We start from the raw sequence: 20,952 nt of genomic DNA on the forward strand, positions 1-20,952 counted from the left end.
AAAAATAAGAACTTAAAAATTGTTTTGTGATGCTTCATGCCTTAATTACAGACCAATTTTCATATTTTCTCATCTAATTTAGTTGTGTATATTAAAAAATATTTTTTGTTCCCAGATTTGTTTTTATTGTGAATTCTGATTCATGTATCTGTTTTTTATTTTTATTTTTCTAATATCGCATTTAAAATGCTATTTATTTTTTAGTTGCTGATAAAAAAAAATCTTCATCTCCACAGAAACAAATAAAGACTCAAGTTTATGGTTTATAAAATCTGTCAGTGTTTACTGTTCTTTATGGCAATGTAAAAACAATACAATGCAGAGACATGTTGGCGAAATGTAAACAGAGACCAATGATTTGTGACCTGAAGGCAGTAGTGAACCTGTAAAAAAATTAAACGCTTGTCCTGTAGCACAATGATTCATATGTAGCCCTGCATGCAGCTGATGCACACTAAGGAAAAAAGGGACAATGCTGTTTAGGGCACAATGCCAACTGCATCGAAAACACTGCAGCAAATTGAGGGGAAGTACACAATGGTTCGGACTAAGAGTTGATTATGCAAATACCGCAGCTGCAAAGGAACAATAACTCTGCAAATTCAAAGACAAGCCACAACACGAAGGGCTATTGTCTTGATTTGCATATTTGCTTGACAACTATAACCTGCCCATCTTGTTCGGGATGACGTCTTTGTATTCATGTAATAATGTGCACATCAGAAGTTGGCATAGTGCATTGTTTCAGCTCAATTGACAGCTGTTCTGCACAAGCTGCCAGTTCAAATCTGTGCTTTTCATGGGAGTGCATTTCATTAATACAATATAAAAACGACTTTAAAAACATATGGTGCATAAAATGGATGTATCCTGACTCTATATACTGAAACTTTACACCTACAAAATATTCTAAGCAGCATGTAGAGAACAGTCTCTAAGGTAAAGTTTTTAATATAAGGTAAGCTACTTGCTATCTCTATCTTTGCTGGATAACACTTTTGGGAAAGAAAAAAAAAGAGATCTTGCAGTGTGATCATAGCTGCAAAAATAATATAAAAATGTGCTAATGCAGTGATAATCTGTTTATGCTTATTAGAAAAGCTATAAAGCTGTTTACTTTCAGAATATAGGAACACTCCAAATGCTGAAATGATCTGATTTCCCTGAGTGATCGCCCACTACTGTCTGACATGCAGAGCTGAACAGAACATTAAGCATTTAGGGTTCCTACGCCTCTGTACAAGTAAAAAAAAAAACTAATTACAAACTGCAGCTTATCTTCTACTAAGAACAAACATTTACTGTTACAATAACTCTGGGTTTGTTTTCACCTATAACTGCGTGCTCAGTGTCAGTCTGCAGGATTAAACCTCTGTTATTTTACAAATGAAACATTATATTACTCTACGTTCTCCCTATGAATTTCTGGCATAAGGCATGTGCGAATTGGGAGGCTTATTGACCAAAAATATCCCCTGAAATTTAATATCAGAGTTGGTGGCTTTGACACAAGAATGAATAGAGTCTCTGCAGGCTTCACAATCTTGGCGTCAGTGGCTCCATCTCTACCACCAGATCACGAGAGCGAGGGCCTCTACTTAACTCCACCACTCGAGGGACCACAGTGGACCAGCGATCTGAGGGAGAGAAAAAAATCCAATCTTTTACATGCATGTGGTCCATATGACCGGATTCTGTTAACTGGGAATGAGTTTAATCACAGCCATCCGGAGCTCACCTCTCCTCAGACCTCTGACTCCTGGCTGCACCCCATTGGCTTGGCTCGTATCAGTCTTCCCTGGATTCTCACTGATTATTGCAAGATTCTGATTCCAGTGGCACCAATTTACTTCATCCACCCTGAAGGAGCAACACACCATTCTGACTGACAACAGCATCAAATCTGTTCTTGTTATGTGGTACACTGACCAAAAAGTACAGCATAATTTTAAAGTAGAAAAATAAATGGAAAAAAAGAATAATGAGTAGCTCCACTTGCACTTTGTCAGATACTTTTGGTCAGAAATATAACAACTGAACTACATGAAATCTGCAAAATAAAGCACAGTGTGGTGGTATTATGCTGTGGGAGTGTAATACATATAGAGACTAAAAGACTTTATACAGGGATACCAGACAAAGTCCAGACCTAAACCTTTATCACTTTCAGATTTTGAAAATCATTCATCATTTTCCTTAAACTTCACAATTCTGTGCTGGTTTGTCACTTAAAACCTGAAAAAAGTCATAAAATAAAATTATAATATAATTTTATTTTTCATGTATTATTATTTAATTCATAGTAAACACTTAATGTTTACTATGAATGTCATAGTATTTATTTATTATTCTATTTATTATAATAAAATAATACTTTTAATCATAAAAGTATTACGTTTTCAATTCTGAGTGTGAAAACGTTAGAAAATTGTTATCATAGCTGAGGGTTATCATGAGGTTGTATGAAGAGGTGAGGGGTCCCAGTAAATACCTGAAACACCACCGTCGATCTGGTGAACCATCGAGGTTCTTCCCCACGGTCACCATCTCCCCGGCTCGGAAGGACTTGCGAATACACACTGGGAACGCGCGCTCAATGTCCAAGATAGTCGTTGCCCACTGCAAGTCAGGCATGTCAATTACAGGAATTCAAGTTGATGAACTTTCAGCTAATTTGGCATATTTTTAAGTTCACTCATCACAGTGACATTTGCTCTTTCGGGAAGATGATTTGGACATTGCTATATCAGCTGGATTTTGTCAGCAGGAATTTTTTGGGGGGAGATTAAAGCATATCTGAAATTACTCTGCAAGAATCCTCTTTTTAATCCAACAATTACAAAAAGAAAAAGTTAGGTCAGAATAATGGCTGTCACCTGAAGTTTCCAGATCTTCTTGCTCTCTTTGGATACCTGTCCCACCGTCTCCCCCATCAAGGCAATCAACATGTTGAGTAGCAGCACAAAGGTGAGGATAATATAGGAGACTAAGAGGATGAGAAAAACTCCAGGATATAGTGCACTCTGGACCATGTCCAAATCTCCCATCCCGATAGTCAGTTTGAACAGGTCCAGAAGAAAAGTGCTGAAAGTGTCTGGGTTCCTGCAGTAGGTGGTAGAGTTCGATGTAGACTCCGTGGGACAAACTGGCAACAGGGACACCAAGGCTGCAGGATGGACACAGAGAAGGCCACTTTACATGTCAGTCCAGAAACATGAGGCTAGACATGAGTAAATACAGAGGGAGGCTAACTCTTAGCTCACCTGAAGCATAACCGATCATGAAGAGCACATAGACAAGCAGGAATCTGAACAGATCTTTGAAAAGAATCTGTAAGGTAAAAACAAGAAAAGTCAAGTTATGCACAAAGTGCAGAGCATTAAGTGAGGTGTCAGTGTTTATCACCTGACCTTCTGAATCATGATGCTGTAGGTACCAGTGAGCTTCAGGCCTCTGGTAAAGTAAAGTGTGTTCATCCAGCCCAGGACGAGTGCAAACACCATGACAGCGACGTAGGCTTTAATACCAGACAGGTAGAGAGCAGCAGTGACGATAATCAGGACAGCGTAGATGAAGCTGGACAAGCAAGAGGGAAAGATTTGTTCATGTCATGAATGAAATGAAGCCGTGGCTTATTAAAATATCAACATCACAGCTGATGATTCAAATCAACATGTGCTGAACTGATGCCAGACATCCTCATCTTTGAAACTATAAAAACGCCAGGAAGTGTGAGTAATTTAGTGATCAAGTGGGTGACTTAATTAAGAGTATGTTAAATTTGCCTTCGGTAAAAGTCTTAAAGAGACACAAGAGGGGCTACAAAAATGGAGGAAAGAGACTTACTACAGCAGCTGAAAGGATCCATCAAAAACTAAAGATTTCACCTCAGGACATTTTTTCAGGAGGACGTTCTTAACCTGCAGAGACACAGAAACATTTCATAAGCAACACGTTGTTACAGGTTGGATTAATGACACGGTGATTACAGGAAATAAATAATGTATAATAATTTACATTTGTGAGGAAAAAGAAGATCGCCGAGGCCAGTGTTACAATCTCTCCAGCCATCCGTAAATAGTCAGATGAAGTCCTGTAGGGGTAAGGAGGCGGCTAAAGAAACATTAAAAAAAAGGATTTAGTTAAATCAGTGATAAGATGGACTGCAAAAACACACAGGATAAAATAATAGTTAATCTCACACACATTCAAAAGTTACATGTAATAAAGCACTTAAGCTTGTCTTTTTGTTTAATGTGGCAGCTGAATGCCTTCAGAGATGAGAGATTTGACAGCATTGTTCTGTGTTCTCCTTAAGTGTGAGCTATGGAGTAACTTTACAGTAAAGATGCTAATTCTCTTTCAGAAAATATCTAAGCAAGGGTAAAATCTTCATCAGCTTTCTGTGAGTATTTGTTATAGACAGATGAAGCCAAGCTATGATTGGCATAAAAACAACATTAATATCACAGAAAGAGCGCCATGCATGCAGCGAAAAATGTTGGTGGCAGCATCATGCTCTGAGGCACGGGTCACTTTGTGTAACAAAATAAAGCCAGGCCAAATATATGTGGCTAACGTTGAGTTAAATTTACACCAACCTCCTCCAGTGTTGGGTGGTAATACGCCACCAAGGTGAAGATGATCATGGAGATGAGGTAGGACACCACGCTGATGTAAAAAGAGGCAGCAGCAAATTTCTGCCACTTGGCCCTCAGCAGCTCATTGATGGGCTCCACAGCCAGCATCTCATGGCGGTTCTGAACAAAAATGAAGCATTAAACATAAACTAGCCCCTTTATTTTCCAAATGCAAGCAAAATATTCTGGAGATTTTGTTTTTTACCTCACTGCTGTTGTATACGAGAATCTCGAGCACAGATGGTTCCTCTCCGCATGTATCCAATGAGGACAGGTCGTAGAGGGAGGAGTACACCGGACCGTAAGCCCAGTCCTTAAATTTACGTGACAAATGACGAACTTCTTCATCTTTGACCTCACGTCGAATGATGTGTTGGAAAACCTGGAGGAATATAGAGAAACTGAGTTCTAGACTGAGATTTAACTTAAAACTCAAATATATTTTAAAGAGAGAAAAACAATCTTGAATATAAGAGATATAAATCACGATCGGCCTTTTAGCTGTTTTTTTGAAACAGACCATTTTAAAATACATATCCTCAAAATGAAGAAGACTTTTGTATATACGGATGATAATGTTGCACCTGTAACTTTATCATCTTTAAATCGGTCATTGTGAATGACTGTGGACAATATAGTTTCTGCTATAGTTTCTGACAGAACTATAGCAAATAAATGTGCAGTTGCTCTTTGGCAACAGAAAAGAAGATGAACATTTAAAGTAAAGATTATCCAAGCAAGACATGTGAGGTAACTCTGTGGAAGCAAACAATAATGAACAGTTTTCATTAAAAAAACCCCTCTGTTGGACACGTTTTTCCCCAGAATTAGATAACAATTAGATCTGGATATTATTTGAAGATCTGAAGATTAAATCCAAGAATATACAATCTGAAGGAAGAGAACACAACATGGGCGAGGACAGAGAGTCTATGCAGAGTATAGATATATTAGATCTTTGGGGTGACTGTGTGTTGTTTGTGAGCATAGTGTCTATTAAGTTAGAAAGTGCACACTTTCACAGTGGTCTTAGCTTGTTTTTGTTCTGTACAAAATGTCTGTGAATATCCACCAATAATCAATCTAATTGTTCAATCAACGCCTCCTCTCTCCAAACATGCATCCAGATTGTTTAACCACAATATTTAGGACTTGTTTTGTTCTTACTGTCTGTTCCAAATTTCTTCTGGATAAAACTCATTTGCAGTTGTGTTTCCTTGGTGTGATATTGTTTCACCTTCAAGTACAATGAAACCCTCACAGGACGCAAATATGGGGTGCTTATGTGGAGAAAAGTGAGACTGGCACGATCATTGCATGGCTGACAGAGGAGTGTTGACACAATGGACATCCAAATAACAAAGCTGCTCAGAAAAAGAGCAGAAATCCCAATGTTTGAACTAAATCCTGACAGTAATATAGCAATTTAAATGATAAGTCACAATTTGTCATACGTAAGGCCTTCATTCTTCACTGAATTACAGGTAGACTGGGCAGACTACAACTATTCTATTCTATTCTATTCTATTCTATTCTATTCTATTATATTCTATGTCCCCTTTAATAATACAGACAGGATGTATGAGGATTGAATGACACAGTGAATGTATCTACCCCAATTTTGCCAAGTTTGGCAGCCATCATGAGGGGTGACATGCCGTCGTTGTTGAGTATTGTCTCCAGGTTGCAGTCTGGGAAGAGCTTGGCACACTTAATCAGCAGCAGGTCGTACATCTTTGTGAGGAAACGAGTGTTGTCCTTGGTGTTGTCTGCGATGTGCACGAGCGCGTGCAGCACGGTGTTTCCACGTGAATCCTGGCGCCGCAGGTCGGCCTTCTTATGCGGATTTTCTGTCAAGTAGTGCACTACGTCGGGCTGGTTGGTGCAGGCAGCCAGAGAGAGGGGAAGCTCACCTGAAGGGGAACAGAACAGTTCCTTCAGATTGAACGTATTAGAAAAAGACACGAATAGCAGGGTTAATTAAGAGCTGTAGCTGGCATCTGTAGTTTTTCACAAAGCAGACTAAACACGGATCAGAGATCTGACTTAAATCCTTTGCATGAAAGCTGCACAATTAGTGGCTGTTCGAGGGAGGGGCGCAGAGAGGCCAGAGTGCCAAAGGCAGCTGCTGAAAATGAGCCGTTGCCATGGGTGACAGATTACTTTGTCACCTCACATAGAAACGCTCCTCTTCATGGATTTGCACGGGTGCATGCAGAGAGTTAGCGTGAGCCTAAATCCCATTAGCCAACAGCCCTGCCAGGTTCCTGTTCACCTCACCGCAAAGCTCCGCGGCAAATTACTCACACTGTGCCCCGGACACGCTGGGATTGGGGAATGACAACCATGCTAAGTGAAAATAGAAATCCTCACGTCTGTGCTGAAAAAGGAATATGACACTTGATTTTAATCGAAAAAGTTATTATTTAAATTTAAGAAGGTAAAAATATTATAAGAGTAAGCAGAATTTGAAATGTTTCTATTTTAAAGAAAGACTTGTTGATTCTTTGCAACGATTGTTAATAAATGTTTTATTTGGTCATGAATAAGGAATGATGCAAATATTTCAAGAAGTTCAATTGTAATGACTGAGGTCAAAGCTTCACTGTAGCCAGTAGAGGGCGCCATTGAGCTTAGTTGTTTCTAATTTTTTGACCTCAGCGAGGCTCTTCCTACCAGTAGAGGATGTTTACTTTTCCAAGCTGCTGAACACAGACACCTTTCACTGCATGTCTCAGTAGAGCACGAAACATAATGCTTGTCTTTTTATATGTTTTTGGTGCATTTTAAGTAGCAAATTCTCGTACCATACTTCAAAAACATTAAGGTGTGTGGTGGAGTATCCTGCCACATTCAACATGAAAAGAGGGTGGGGTTCTGATGTCACATTCATTTTCTTTTTCTTTTTTTTTTGGCAGCAAAGGCATCTGCGTCTTAGAAAAAACTTTCCATGCTTTCACATTTCAACACTGCCAGCAACTTTGGAAAATAATTCAAAACACAGCAGTGAATTAAAAGCCATGTAACCAAAGTGGGTAGAAATGAGACAGTGAAATTACAAGAACAGCACATTATTACAAAGATAAAAACAAGATTTGAGAGTCAGAATGAGGTGTTGCAAGAGAGAAAACACAGAAGCACGACAACATATGCTTCTTGATGGCAAAAAAGTTGCTTTACCAAAATAGAAGTAGCCGCCCTCATCTTTGGGCTGGAAGAAGCGTCCCCTGGCTTGAGCATGGACATCTGCTCCCTTCTCCACTAGCAGCTCCACATACTGCTTGCAGCGTCGCTCGATGGCGATGTGGAGCGCCGTCTGGCCTGAAGACAGAACACAGCCACATGAGTTACAGCTGTGTATTTCATACCACAGCTTCACGTTGTGGGAAATTGGAAACATATCACCTACGGTAAATCAAGGCATTTTCCAAGGCTTGATTACAAAATGTTGGCATTTGCATTGTTGACAGAAATTTTGCAAGAACGGTTGAGCAAGGAAAAGATTTTCAACTCTGAGGTGCAGTTCCACAACACGACTGTTGGGAAATGCGTCTTTGTAAAGTTGATGGTGTAAGAAAGAGAGAAATCTGACTGACTACATATACTGACTATTCAGAATACCATACATTTGGTATGTATACCATAGTACTCTGCTCTGTAATTGACCGCTAAGGCTAAACAGACAGCTTGTCACAGCCATGTCGTGGTAGGTTTGATGTAATTCAATAACATGAAAGCCTGTGATGTTGCGTTGTAATCTAACCCTCCTTTAAACTCTTCCACAGCTTTCTCCCTGACTTGTGTGCTGTGTTGTTTAGTGTTTACGACGCTGTTTGGTCCCTAATGTTCTCTAACAAACTTCTGAGGCCTTCACAGAACATCTGCATATATATGGAAAGTCACTTCTACACAGAAAGGCTCTGTTTATTAACGAGGATGCTTCCGACGGCCACTGGTTGCACTGATACTTAATTAGGATTTTCAAAGTAAAAGGGTATGAATATAAATGAACACCACCCTTCTCAGATTATAATCGTCTGAAGGATATTATATAGTGATGAACAGTGAGTTTCTAACAGTTACAACTGCAGACGATACCTTCTTTGGACAAGAAGAGGACAAGATCACAGTTCATGACCACCTTTATTATAATTGATCACTCACTCAATCATTGATATGTCACATTGTGATCTTATTTCCCTACCTCTGTAGAAGACGTCCCTGAAGGGAGTGTTTATAAACTCTCTGAGGTTTCCCGTCTTCTCTGCGATATCCACCAGCACTGGAATGGTTTCGTTCCGACCACCGTAAAGGTTGAGCAGGGCTTTGGGAAGACACGTCTTTCCTGTGGATAGCTCTGGGAAAGATCGAAAAGACAATTACTCCTAATTTAGTCTATCTTACAAAAGCACTGTTTAAAAGAAAAGGAGTGGTTCCTGAAATCTCTGTTCAGGAATCACAGTAAGTAAGCAGATGTAGAGAGCTCAGTCAGATTGTCAGCAGTGTTTAAAGTTTTTCTGACAAGAACATCCATTGCGTCACCAATAATGTGCTTTATTGTTCTTGTATCTGAGCCAGAGAGTGTCTGAGTATTTTCTCTTGACCTCTAAGTATTATCCAAATAGTGTTGAAGTGGCTTTTTAGAGCAAAATGACATGTTTTGGTCGGGGGGAAAAAACGTCTGAGTATCCTTAGAAAGACATCTTGACATTGACATTACTTTTCTGCTGTAAGGTGCTATGTGCTGTGTCCTAGGTGCACAAATGAGCATTAAAGGAGATTCTTCCTCCCAACTGCTCTTAGTCTCTATAACCATCACTTCTCCCATAAAACTAAATAAGTTTTACTCATATTTAAATAACATCTCTTAATTTCACAGCTTTTCTTTTCATATATTGTAGTTTGGAGTCTTTAATACACCAATACCCATTGTAATTTGGACATTCCTTGGTTTACAGTATGTTATTTTATAATTTTGTCCTTACTGTATCATTCTGGGTTTTTTTTACATACTTTAATCTTTGTGTGAACCTGCAGGTTGTGCCACTTTGGTGAATCTCCCCACCGGGCGACAATAAAATCTATTCAATTCTAAATCTAAATGCTCTACAGTAAAAAAATGACTTATTTACAGAGAAGTGAAACTTGAGCTGAATAGGTGCCTATTATATAAGTATCCCGGTTACATAAATTGCTCATATAAAAGGAATGGGGACACCTGCCAGCACCGGTGTAATAATGCTAATCAAAACCAGAGCACACGTTACAATGTTTACCAGACGGCTGCCAGAGTTTGTGTGCTTCAGATAACCATTTTGGCACATGCTGCCAGTCACCACTGTGGCAAATTAGACCGGGCTCAACACAGCATTTTTTGGGTCCCTGTTTAGGGTGGTTAGGTTTCTGAGCTAATCCTCTGAGATAACATTTTCCTTCATGTCCTTGTTCTCACATCATTGTTGCTTTTTTTTTTTTTTTTTTTCATTTTAAAGCAACTTTTTCTTGTTTGTTGATATGAGTAGCTTTCATACATTCTTCTTAAATTGCTGGATTCAGCTGTCACTGAGCTTGCATATTATAAAGACACATAGTTTCTCACTAGCTGCTAGAGGACCATTGGTTGTTGTATAACCTGCTATGTGACAGGTGATTATCAATTAACCATGTATATGAAAAGGACAAATGCTCACAATAAAGGAAGAAAGAAAAAGGTCTATGGTGGTCATGTGAAGTATTATGTCCCAGCTTCATTGTACAAACAGATTAATATTCTGTGGTGTAGATACTTCCTTTTCTGCCATTTCCTAATGCTTCATGTTATATTATGAAATAACTGTCAATAACCATGTTTTTATCAAATCTTATTGGGTGTAGCTGGTAAATTTAACTCACACCTGATTCCTGCCAGACAAACAGAATCAAGAAACGTCTTAAACTGAACAGGAAGTTGGCTAATACTCTTAAGTGTCTTTAGAGCAGAAACACTGTTTATCAGTCAGGGAAGGGTTACAAAGCTGTTTGAATGCTTATAGACGCCAATGAACCACAGTGAGAGTCAGTAGCCACAAATGGAGAAAACATGGAATAGTTTTTATCTTTCCCAGAAGGGCTCAGTCGACCAAAATGGCTCCCAGAGCGCATCTACAATTCATCCAGGAGGTCACAAGACAACCAAAAACAACATCTAAAGAACTGCAAACATAAGTTGTCTAAGTTAAGCTTCAAAAATAAAACAGCAACCAAAAGTCACATCCATGCTGAAAACCACTACGTTTAAGCCATCCTGGATTCTGCAGCAGGACAACACAAGGAAAAAACAAAAGGTTTTGGCTAGGCCTCGTAAAAGTCTGGACTTAAATCAAGTTGAGATACTGTGGCACGATCTCAACTAGACCATCCATGTTTGCAGTTGAATTAAAACAATTGTGCAAAGCAGAGTGGACTGAATTTTACCACAGTCTCAACAGCTGTAAAAGATTCAATGACAGTTGTTGCAAAATGGCAGTCTCTGCCTCCAAGGGTGGCACAAACAGATATTAATTTTTGGTGACAAAGAAAAGTAATTTTATAGAGAAAAGTAATTTTCTCTATATGAAAATTACTTTTTCATATAGAGAAATCTTGGTTTCAAAATGTGTTTTGTAAATACAGAGATTATGTTTATTTAGTCATAAGACCTCTTTGATTATCTAAAACATGCAAGAGTATCTAAATGGCAAAAACAGAAGAAATATGCAAGGGGAGAAAAAGTTCCCCAGCTTTGCAAAGTGAAACAAACCCTTCATCTTTCGCTATCAGTCAGTCAGCTGTACTTATCTCCATGAGGATGTCAGCAGTTTGCTGTGATTTCTCTCCACACCCTGTTATAAGCTTGAGAAAACTTCTCAGACACACAGGAAGCTTCTATTTGGCCTGACCTCAACAGGACAAAGGCTGACATCACCCCACCTTATCCCTCTCACATCCTCTCAGAGCAGCAAGACCAGCAGAGTTCAAGAGTTTAAAGGGAAGGACAGAGAGTCACAGAGAAGAGATCATTAAGAGACGAAGATCAGAAGATAAGGACTCACCTCTGAACTCCTCATCTGTGAGCCTCTTCTCCTGACTTTGCAGGTATTCCAGCAGACCCTCGAGGGCCTCTGGATCACCACGAGACACACAATCGAACAGTATAAAACGAGTGAATACTTTCAGAACTTTTGGTTGGTCAGTGCCTTGACTCTCATCACAAGACATCTCGGTTTTACTGAAAGGACACAGACAGACAGGTTAATGCTTCTTCACGTGTTGTTTTCACTGTCATGCAACACGACTACTGAAGAATACACAGCTTTATCTAGTGTTCATTCATAGAAATTATGAATGAAATGGGTTTGAGGGAGACAAATGACCTTTTAAGCAACACCAGCACCGCTGAGTGCTCTTCTAAATGCACCTCTGTGTGTATGGTGCAGGTCTGACGACCAGGAAAAAGTATTAGCCTGAATATTACCTCAACGGCTACAGAGGATCAAACAACATACTCTCTGTTAGGCCAAGAACAGACTGAAAGTGTGTGTGCGCATACTGACAACATTTTTCCAGTTTACACAGTTTACGAACGTCTCGATCAAGCAGTGAAGGAAACACACTGAGACACTGCAGTCTCACCCTCTTGGGAGTTTCTTTCTGCGTTTCTTCTGATTGCTTGTATTTCCATAGGTGCCATAGTCAAAGAGGGAATCCATGGGGGCTTTTTTAGGTCCTGGCACCACATTTGACTCATATATGGTGGTTTCCAGCAGGTCCATTGGGTTTGAAATGCCCTTCTTGAATGCACCCTGAAACTTCATCCTCAGGTTCTGTCTGCCGTCTGAGGGCTGGACGCTGGGCTGGACGCCGGGCTGGACGCCGGGCTGCGCCTGCTCCAGAGTCGTATCCAGACTTGTGTCTTGTGCTGACTGGGAGCCATCCTCGCTCTCAAACAGGTCTGAGAGCTCAGACAGTGGGAAGGCTGCATCATTTTCCGCCTGAGTCGTCACGCCATCTCCAGCGTCCTCAGAAGGAGCAGCTCTGGCGAGGTGGCACCTTCTGAGCAGAGCAGAGCGGCCCTGGAGCGATGACAATGACAAAATGTTGGAGAAAGGTTTAACCAAAAACACAAGTAAATATTTCTCCCTGCAGCGCTTTCTCTTTATTTTTTTTTTCAGTCATGACTGTCCAGCATCATTTATTGGAAAAAAATAGAAAATGAAATGACATGTACTAAAATAACAAATGCATGTTTTTTGTATTTATTTCTGTGGTAAGTCTTCTTACATTTCACAAATATCAATGTATTTTATTGTGGGGGGTTTTATAAACAGATTAACGTGTACAATTGAGACGTTAAATAAACTTCTGAATTTCATGTTTGTTTACAAATTCAAACCTAAAAACTGTGGCATAAATTGATATTCAATCTACATTAAAACTTGTTGACTCCTTTCTCCCTGACTGTGTCCCTTTTTGATGTTGGTTGTTCACTTGTTTTCTGTAACTAACCTGTGAGGCCTTTGGAGAGGAGTATTGTTTACCCTGATAAAAAGGGGAATCTGTTTTCTGAATAGTTGACTTCTAAAGGCAATTGGTTGCACTGGATTTAGTTAAAAGGATCAATTGTTTTGGATACAAAAGCACTCCACACTTTTCAGATTGTTGTGCGCCTTTCTATTTTCTCAAACATTTTTTTGAGCTATGACATATAAGCCCAATAAAAATTGCTCTTGATGAATTGACAAGACCTTTGTCATTTTAAAATGAAAATATTCAAGTGAAAGTTCAAACTCGGCCTTCTGCATAAAACCGAGTTTTAACTCTTCTGTACCTCATTCATCCCTTTTATCACAGTGGTGTGCAAAATTTCACTTCAGGAGAAACTGGAAATGATACAGCAGGACATGGGCAACCTGCAAAACATAACAACAAACCGGTAATATAGACTGATAGAAACAAAAATATATAAAGGGCTGCACAAGAACTTTGTTGTAAACGTTTGAGACATGTGGAAAGCAGAGAAAGTTTGATGCTAAAATCATGATGAACCTTCATATGTTCAAACAAGAAGACAACCCAAAGAAATATGTAATGAACCAGGAATACTGGCATTTTTAGCTCAGAAAACACTGATGTCATTATGAATTTTCCAAACCAACTTATGTAAGCTGACTTTAGCAATAAAAGAGCAACACAAACACCAAGTCTGGGATCCAACAAAGGAAGACGAATGACTTACAACCTCAGTCTGACACAAGGGATTATAATGCCTTTACACTCCAGCAGGCATTTGAATGGCTGGCTTTTGAAAAGACAAGAAGAACCCGCTGTGTGTTCAACATTTTAAAGTAACAGAGGGACATTAAAAGAAGCGAAGAGTTACACACAACACTCATGTTGGGTCCGGGAAGAGGAACTCCACAGTCAGTGTGGGAGATCCTAATGTTTCCTGGTGATAGTGTCCCTGCCCTGACTCTGCTGATGTGACATTATCCACATCAGGAAGATGTGCGCGTAGAGTTTCTGTGTTAAAATGACGCAGTAAAAACTCGAATCTTCTATTAAAATGCACCAAGCACAACATTGGTTTTGTTTACAAAATATGAGTCTCCGTGCGGGGGTTACAATTTAAAGACTGACTTATAACATTAGGACTCTAATTTGTGCACTAATATTGAGTCAAAATACACAATTTCCTCAAGCTTCTTTAGGTAGAAAATATGAGGCAGCTCACCTTTTACTCTGCTGATCCATATTTCTTTTTCTGCAAACTCCTCAATCCGCTTTGTCTCACAGTTCAAAACTCTTGTGACTTATTCACTCTCTCTCCCGGTTCTGCTTCCAACGTGTCTCCAACCAAATGTTTCAAACTGAGGCCACAGTGCCGCCCTGCTTCATGAGTCCAGCCACCGCAGACCTCAGCCGAACAACAGATGCTTTCACTGATTTTGGGAGGGACAGACGCGGCCGCCACCACCTTGCCTAAAGCAGTGACCGCGGAAGTATGGGGTGCAGTACCACGTACAGCCACTAGAGGCGGACTACAGCACAAAGCGGCTTCAGGTTGAACCAGGTATCATCCTTGGAAAATTTTTCCTTTTTCCTGGAAACACAAAGACAAGTTGAGACAGTTGATGGTACAACGGGAACGTCGAGATAACAAGGTCCTCTTGTTTATGTCTGTCTAATAGTAAAAACCCGTAATGTTTATTTATTTATTTATTTATTTATTTATTTTTAGCTTGGCCACTTTAGTTAAAGATTATTTGTCCTTACTTAAACTTGTAAAGAGCAGAGGTTATTAGTCATCTGCATCTTAGTAAAAAAAAAAAAAAAAAAAAAGAATAGAATCACCTTTTGAAGCACAAAGTGGAGTGGTCTATAAGTAGGGCGTGGCAGGCCAGCATGCCTTAACCGTGAAGGGGAAATCATGCACAAATAAATAAATAAATAAAAACAGGTTCCACCAGAGACCCAAATCAAACACCAGTCAATTCCTGATAGTTCCCCGAATTTTCAAGCTACTTTACAATAAAAGTGTCATCGTCTTTACGTTTGTTGATTTAACTCTGACTTACTTTTGATATGCTGGGTTCTCTTTATGATTTCATATGTGTTAAATTTAATTTGTTTCTTTAATGGGATTTTTTGTGGCTTTACAAATGGTGATATGTTTCTCATTGATTCAAATTCACAGAGGGAGGTCAGAAGGGATCACTTGTTGTCATGTACCAAAGAAAAACAGGTTAGTCCAGAAACCCAAATTAAACACTGTTTTCCCCTGATGGCTCCTTGGATTTCAGAGGTACTTCATTGTGAAATATTAACCTAGTTTTACCACTGACCTCTACGGTGTGTGAGAAAGGTCAGTGTTGGCTTTCTTTAAATATTTCAACTAAAGAGAACGTTCTTATTAAGACAAAAATCTAACTGAAAAGCTTTTCTGCAGAGATAATAAACAAATGTACTTTAAAGTTTTATTTGTAAGCATGTTAATGAGACTCAGTCATGACTTTCTAAGTTTTTACATGGCTGACTTTTTTACTCATTCCGCTTTGCACACTGGCTCATCTCAGACAAATAGGTTAGAGAGTGTGTGTAAAGAGCCCAGTTCACACATGAAGCCATTTTTAATGATATAACTGGACACTTATATGTTCTGTAATGGTATTTTTCCATCTTGTGAGTTTACTGTTTATAATCCTGTACAGCTGAATTAAATGACTTCAACAATATGAGCTGCTTTTAATGTAACAGGTACTTTATACATTGGTAGAAAAGTGCTAACAAAGGAAAAGTACTAAATTTGCTGATAAAGGATGGAAATTCACATGTTCAAATAAATGTTGTTGCTTTTTCTGAAACAATACATCCAAGTGTGAATGTAAATAAAACTACCTAGAATGACTTCATAGACTGACCACTGGGAAAATAAATTAAAAACATACCTTAATTTGAGCAAAGAAGATAAAGATACACAAACTTTACTTTAGTGTATTTTACATTAAAAAAAATGAAAACAAAAACTCGTGTCAGATTATCTTTAAAATGTGATATGTTCATTTAATAAAATTGAACTGAAATCAGAAATGGGAATTTCGGAGTGGATTCACATTTAGCAGCAAATGCATTATACTTAATAAAAACTCTTTAGCAACAGACAGGAGAAAACTAGACATTGACAAAAGTTATAAGAAGACCTCTCCTTTTTCACTGAAACCAAAGAGGAATAACATTTTTCTTATTCCTCTTACAGCTGAGAACTAAGTGGAAAAAAACTGTGGAAATCTTGTGGGAATATATGTTAGTGTTCATTCATAGTCAGCCAAGTGGAAATAATCCAAAGAACATAAATAGAAAGCAACTGGATTTCACTCTACAAGTTTCTTCAAGAAACAAGAAAAGTTTGTCCTGTTCCACAAATATCATGAGTGATAATCTGCATTGTTCTTTCAGCTTGGCCATCCTGTTCACACACACTGACCCATAAAGTAAAGGTCAGTTTGTTTATACAGTATATCTACAAATAACTATTTGCTGTCCAAGTAAATGCTGTGGTTAGGGAAACAGAGATACATAAAAGTCAAAATCAAAAAAGAAACACAAAGATGAAAGCAACAGGGTCGCTTTAATCAGACATGCTTGTCTATTTAGGACAAAAATGGATGATCAATATTAGACATTTCTTTAAAAAATGTAAACAGTCAAAGAAATCCTCCAGAAGACAAAACAAACAGCACAGAGCATTATGATGAAGGTTTTATGGATTTGTGAAGATTTTTTTAGAATCCTAAATTACTGTAGGACACAACAGTGGGTGGATCCTTTTCTCAAGTTCCCCCCAAAAATACAGAAAGGGAACAGGTAAGGCAAAACAGAAATTGTGTGTCTTTATTTAAAAACAATAGCAGACTGAAAATGGATTTCTCCTGTGACAGTGAAAGGAAGCCATGATGCAGCTGCCCAATGAAGACTCTCATCGTCACACTTTGTAGTCGAGATCAGCGTTCATTCTACTAAACATGTCATAAACAGCATCCACAGTGGAAGAGAAGTTGATGAGAAACTTCCTGATTTTTTCCAAGCATTCTTCCTCTTTCACCTCCCGACCTTTGGAGAGCGCCTTCAGGAAATCTGACTTGTAGGGAGCGGCATAAATAGCTGCCTAAAAACAGGAAAAGTTGTATTCAGGCTCATAGCTTGATACATCTAATTCACACATAGCAAACTCCTCATCCTGAACTGACCTTGAAGAGCTGCTGAACAAACCACCCATGATACCTTTTCAGGGCTATTTCATAAGCTTTGGTGATATTGACTCGGAGGAGGTTGGGGTTGCTGTTGTCCTTTTCCCCATCCACCAGGCTCTGTAGGAACGCTTGGATAAATCTGAGACTCCTGGAGAAACATGAGTTTTTATGGATCTTCAAAGGTGAAAACAAGAAAAATAATTTCAAGTTACGCAAAACTGAAAGAAATATAAAAATAACGAGACCTTTTGAGCCACATAAGCTCGAGCGTTGCTCCAACTTTAGGCCATTCACCTCCATGCATTTCCTTCTCAGCCTCTAGGAGCATCTGAAGCGTCTTGTGGCGTCCAGGGTTGGTATCATAAACTGCCTTGATTTTCTGTCAGTGAAGACAGTACACATCATTTTAATTTTGCTGTAAAATGTAGTCACAGCAGTGAACTCATAAATTATACTTACTGTGAGGTTGCCGCATATATCAGATTTTATTGGTGCAAAAATAGTTGGGCCAAGGCAGTCTGAGGATGGAGCGAGAGTTGTTTGAGGATTAAACAAAATCACCAATTTAATCAAAACATTTCTTAGGTTTTTAAGGGTGATGCGATACATTTTAAAAGAAGCTCAGAATACAGTCTCATCTTTAAAAAATGAATTCATGCTGAGTTTGATTTGTCTCAGACGTTCTTGCCCTGAGTAATAAAATTACAAGATTTCTGGATCGTGAAGGCAGTAATAACATCGAGCGATCCAAGATGACAATTTCTGTCTGTTGATTTAATGCATTCAAACACTAAAGGAATATGTTCACAAATAGAGGTTGCAAAGTATTATGTGTGTCACTGGTTTAACGACATACAAACCACAAGAAGTGCTAATAAATAGTTAATACCTGAGGCAAAAGTGAACCTGGTGTGGGTCTTAGATCTTTAACTGTCCAAGTTGGAACTGAGAGGCTTCAGAGCCGGTTCTGTTTGGTCCCAATCAAACTTGGACTTTCAAGTTTGAAGAATGTACTATAACCTCCAGGACTTTTTACACATGATAATTATTAAACCTACCATTTCAAACTGAGTTATGTTTGAACTTTGCATGTACAGGAAATGCAAACTTCTTCTTATGAATGGAGAACTATGAACTTTTTACTAACAGTTAAAGCCAGCAAAATGACAATGCCTTTATGATATCAGAAGTTCCTTTTATTGTCATTTTGCATGAAAGAAAGCACAACAAAATTTTAGAAGTACCAAATAACTGACTAAAATGATGATAAATAGCTATATCTCAATAAATATAAAAATATAGTAGAAACACACAGAAACAGCTGAAAGGCGAAGGAAAAATATTGATGGATGAGATAAGATGAAAGCTGATATGGATTCTTGGGAAACTTTTGACAAGAGGACAAGCTAAGCGAGGGGTAGAAATGAACATTTTGTTCCACTTCTCACCCTTTCATAAAATTTGTGTTTTAATGTCCATGAAATGAGAATACTAAATACAAAAGTCCCGTCCATCTCTGTTCTGTTGGACTGTGCCATTGCCGCTCAATGCCCCAGACTCACTTTATCTGTTTTACCTTCTTTCATAGCCTCACTCCCAGCATCTGATCCTAGCACAGACGTAACTTTAATATCTTAAACAAAATGCACAATGCTAAACAAAGCAGACATTGTCTTCATTTGTTATTTAAATATGACAATTTCCAGCTTTTTAAAAGGGTTTTTTCTGAGAGTGGTCAGAAAAGAAAGCAAGATGTGAGACAGAGGAAGACATGCGACAAAGGTCAACAGGCCAGGACTCGATTACCTGCTGACACCTTGAACCTCTTTCAACCTTTGAGCTGTTGGTGGGAACTAGTCATGACTGTCACCTATTGTATGTACATTTATGTATCCAATCACCTAACACTGAGGGCAACATATAGTTTCAGAGATGTCCTCTTGTGTGGCATTTTCTGCTATTTCATGTCTCATCACAAGAAGAAACCTTTTCTGATACTGAAAAACATTCATTTTATACTAGGTAAAAAAAAGTCTGTTGACTCAAAAAAATTTTGAGAAAATAGTTAAAACCAAAGTAATTAGAGCTAGTTGGGCAAAACTAAAGGAACAATTAGGAATTTAATCGACCACCGTCCTCACAGCCAAGTCTAATTAGACAGACACTTGAATAAATTTGTCCTAGCAGCGTGCCAGACCTTAATAGCTTGTAGGAAAGTTGGCCCAGACGTTTCTAGGTCAGGAAAAACAATAGCGACGAGGAGGAAAGAGTTTAATAGTGGTGTCGGACTTGTTTTATCTCAAAGGTTTCACGTGGCAAATTCAATGGAGGGACTTTAGCATATTAATACAGAATGAAGTCGCACAAAGATGCACTGATGCTCCGTGCCACTGATGAATGGGCCAGAGCAACTCAACACCGTACTAATCAATTTTCACAACTCAAAATCCAGGCCAGTGGATTAAATTATGCATGCTGAAGGATTGTGGACAACTTGATGGAGAGAAATACGATCCAAACCAGATTATCATTTGGAAAGAGAGGCATTGTAGGTGTAAACTTTGGGGATTTGTTGCAACAGATTCAAACTCAGGTCGTGTGTAATCAATGTCTTTCAAGTTAGCGACCTTAAAGTGCTAATGCTGGCATAAATCTTGCATGTGAAAAAAAAATTCATTTAGCACTTAGCAGAATTTACACATTTCTGAATCTTTACCCCTAATATCTATTGTCACTTTATTTCTGTCATAGAAATTGAATACAATAGGTGACAGAATATGTAAATAAAAAAAGCTTTTTATGCATTTTCTCATTTATTTGCTTAGAAACTTCTCCAGCAAAATGATTAAACAGAGCTTAACTCACCAAAGAAAGTTGGAAGGTACGACACAGCATCCAGAAACGGTCTGGTTTCCACCTGTCTGTCAGCTGGCAGCTGTCTGAACTGATGATCCAACAGAAGAGCCATCTCTTTGGTGTGGATGCACTGTTAGTTTTGAAATGAAAGCAGTAGGTTGCCAAACTCTCCACTGCAGATTCTCAGAGACACCACAAGAAGGAAAATCAACACACACACATCTAGAAACACACACACACACTCAGGTTACCTACAATGAGTCCAGGTCATTGAGGGACATCCAGCTGCTGGCCTGCTCATGTGATCAGCTGGTTACCAAGAGATCTGGGCAACTGAGACACATCCAATGTAAAGAAACCTTTCTTCATGTACAATTATGTGTTAAAGTGTTGAAATATCCTTCATTACTTTACATGTTTCCTTAAAGAAGTAGGGGTTCCTTGGAAAGTCTTAGGAATTTTTGTCAACAGTTTTCAAGGGCTTTTGAAGGATCTAAATCAAGTCGAATCCATTTGTTAATTAGTTGCAGACTAATAAAAATCAATAGCGCAAGACAGGTTCACTCTAGCTGTAAATAAAAATCACTAAATTAGATAATTAATTTTTAAAAAGTATCAATAATAAACAACCTGAAAATTGATGGAAAGGATAGCACAAAAATCTACAGGGTCCTTGCGTGTGTCAATTTCAG

At 38.7% G+C, this 20,952-nt stretch overlaps 2 protein-coding genes across 2 annotated transcripts; both read right to left on the reverse strand.

Annotated features, from left to right (window-relative positions):
• Positions 1–255: 255 nt before the first annotated feature.
• On the reverse strand, positions 256–14,639 carry trpv4 (transient receptor potential cation channel, subfamily V, member 4). Its single transcript, XM_055049262.1, has 17 exons — positions 14,389–14,639; positions 13,486–13,567; positions 12,291–12,730; positions 11,711–11,886; positions 8,845–8,997; positions 7,821–7,961; positions 6,255–6,553; positions 4,846–5,022; positions 4,602–4,760; positions 4,018–4,113; positions 3,847–3,920; positions 3,411–3,576; positions 3,264–3,330; positions 2,877–3,166; positions 2,492–2,619; positions 1,739–1,860; positions 256–1,637 (listed from the first exon to the last, which is right to left on the reverse strand). The coding sequence occupies exons 2-17, from the start codon at positions 13,492–13,494 to the stop codon at positions 1,537–1,539; spliced, it is 2,598 nt and encodes an 865-aa protein (XP_054905237.1). The 5' UTR covers positions 13,495–13,567; positions 14,389–14,639; the 3' UTR covers positions 256–1,536.
• Positions 14,640–17,136: 2,497 nt separating this feature from the next.
• On the reverse strand, positions 17,137–20,372 carry gltpa (glycolipid transfer protein a). The gene is made up of 5 exons (XM_055049207.1): positions 20,270–20,372; positions 17,864–17,922; positions 17,650–17,783; positions 17,402–17,552; positions 17,137–17,319 (listed from the first exon to the last, which is right to left on the reverse strand). The coding sequence occupies exons 1-5, from the start codon at positions 20,370–20,372 to the stop codon at positions 17,137–17,139; spliced, it is 630 nt and encodes a 209-aa protein (XP_054905182.1).
• Positions 20,373–20,952: the final 580 nt, after the last annotated feature.

Source organism: Poeciliopsis prolifica, unplaced genomic scaffold (assembly GCF_027474105.1).
Source record: "Poeciliopsis prolifica strain line A6 unplaced genomic scaffold, Auburn_PproV2 SCAFFOLD028, whole genome shotgun sequence".
In the NCBI taxonomy this organism is placed as follows: domain Eukaryota; kingdom Metazoa; phylum Chordata; class Actinopteri; order Cyprinodontiformes; family Poeciliidae; genus Poeciliopsis; species Poeciliopsis prolifica.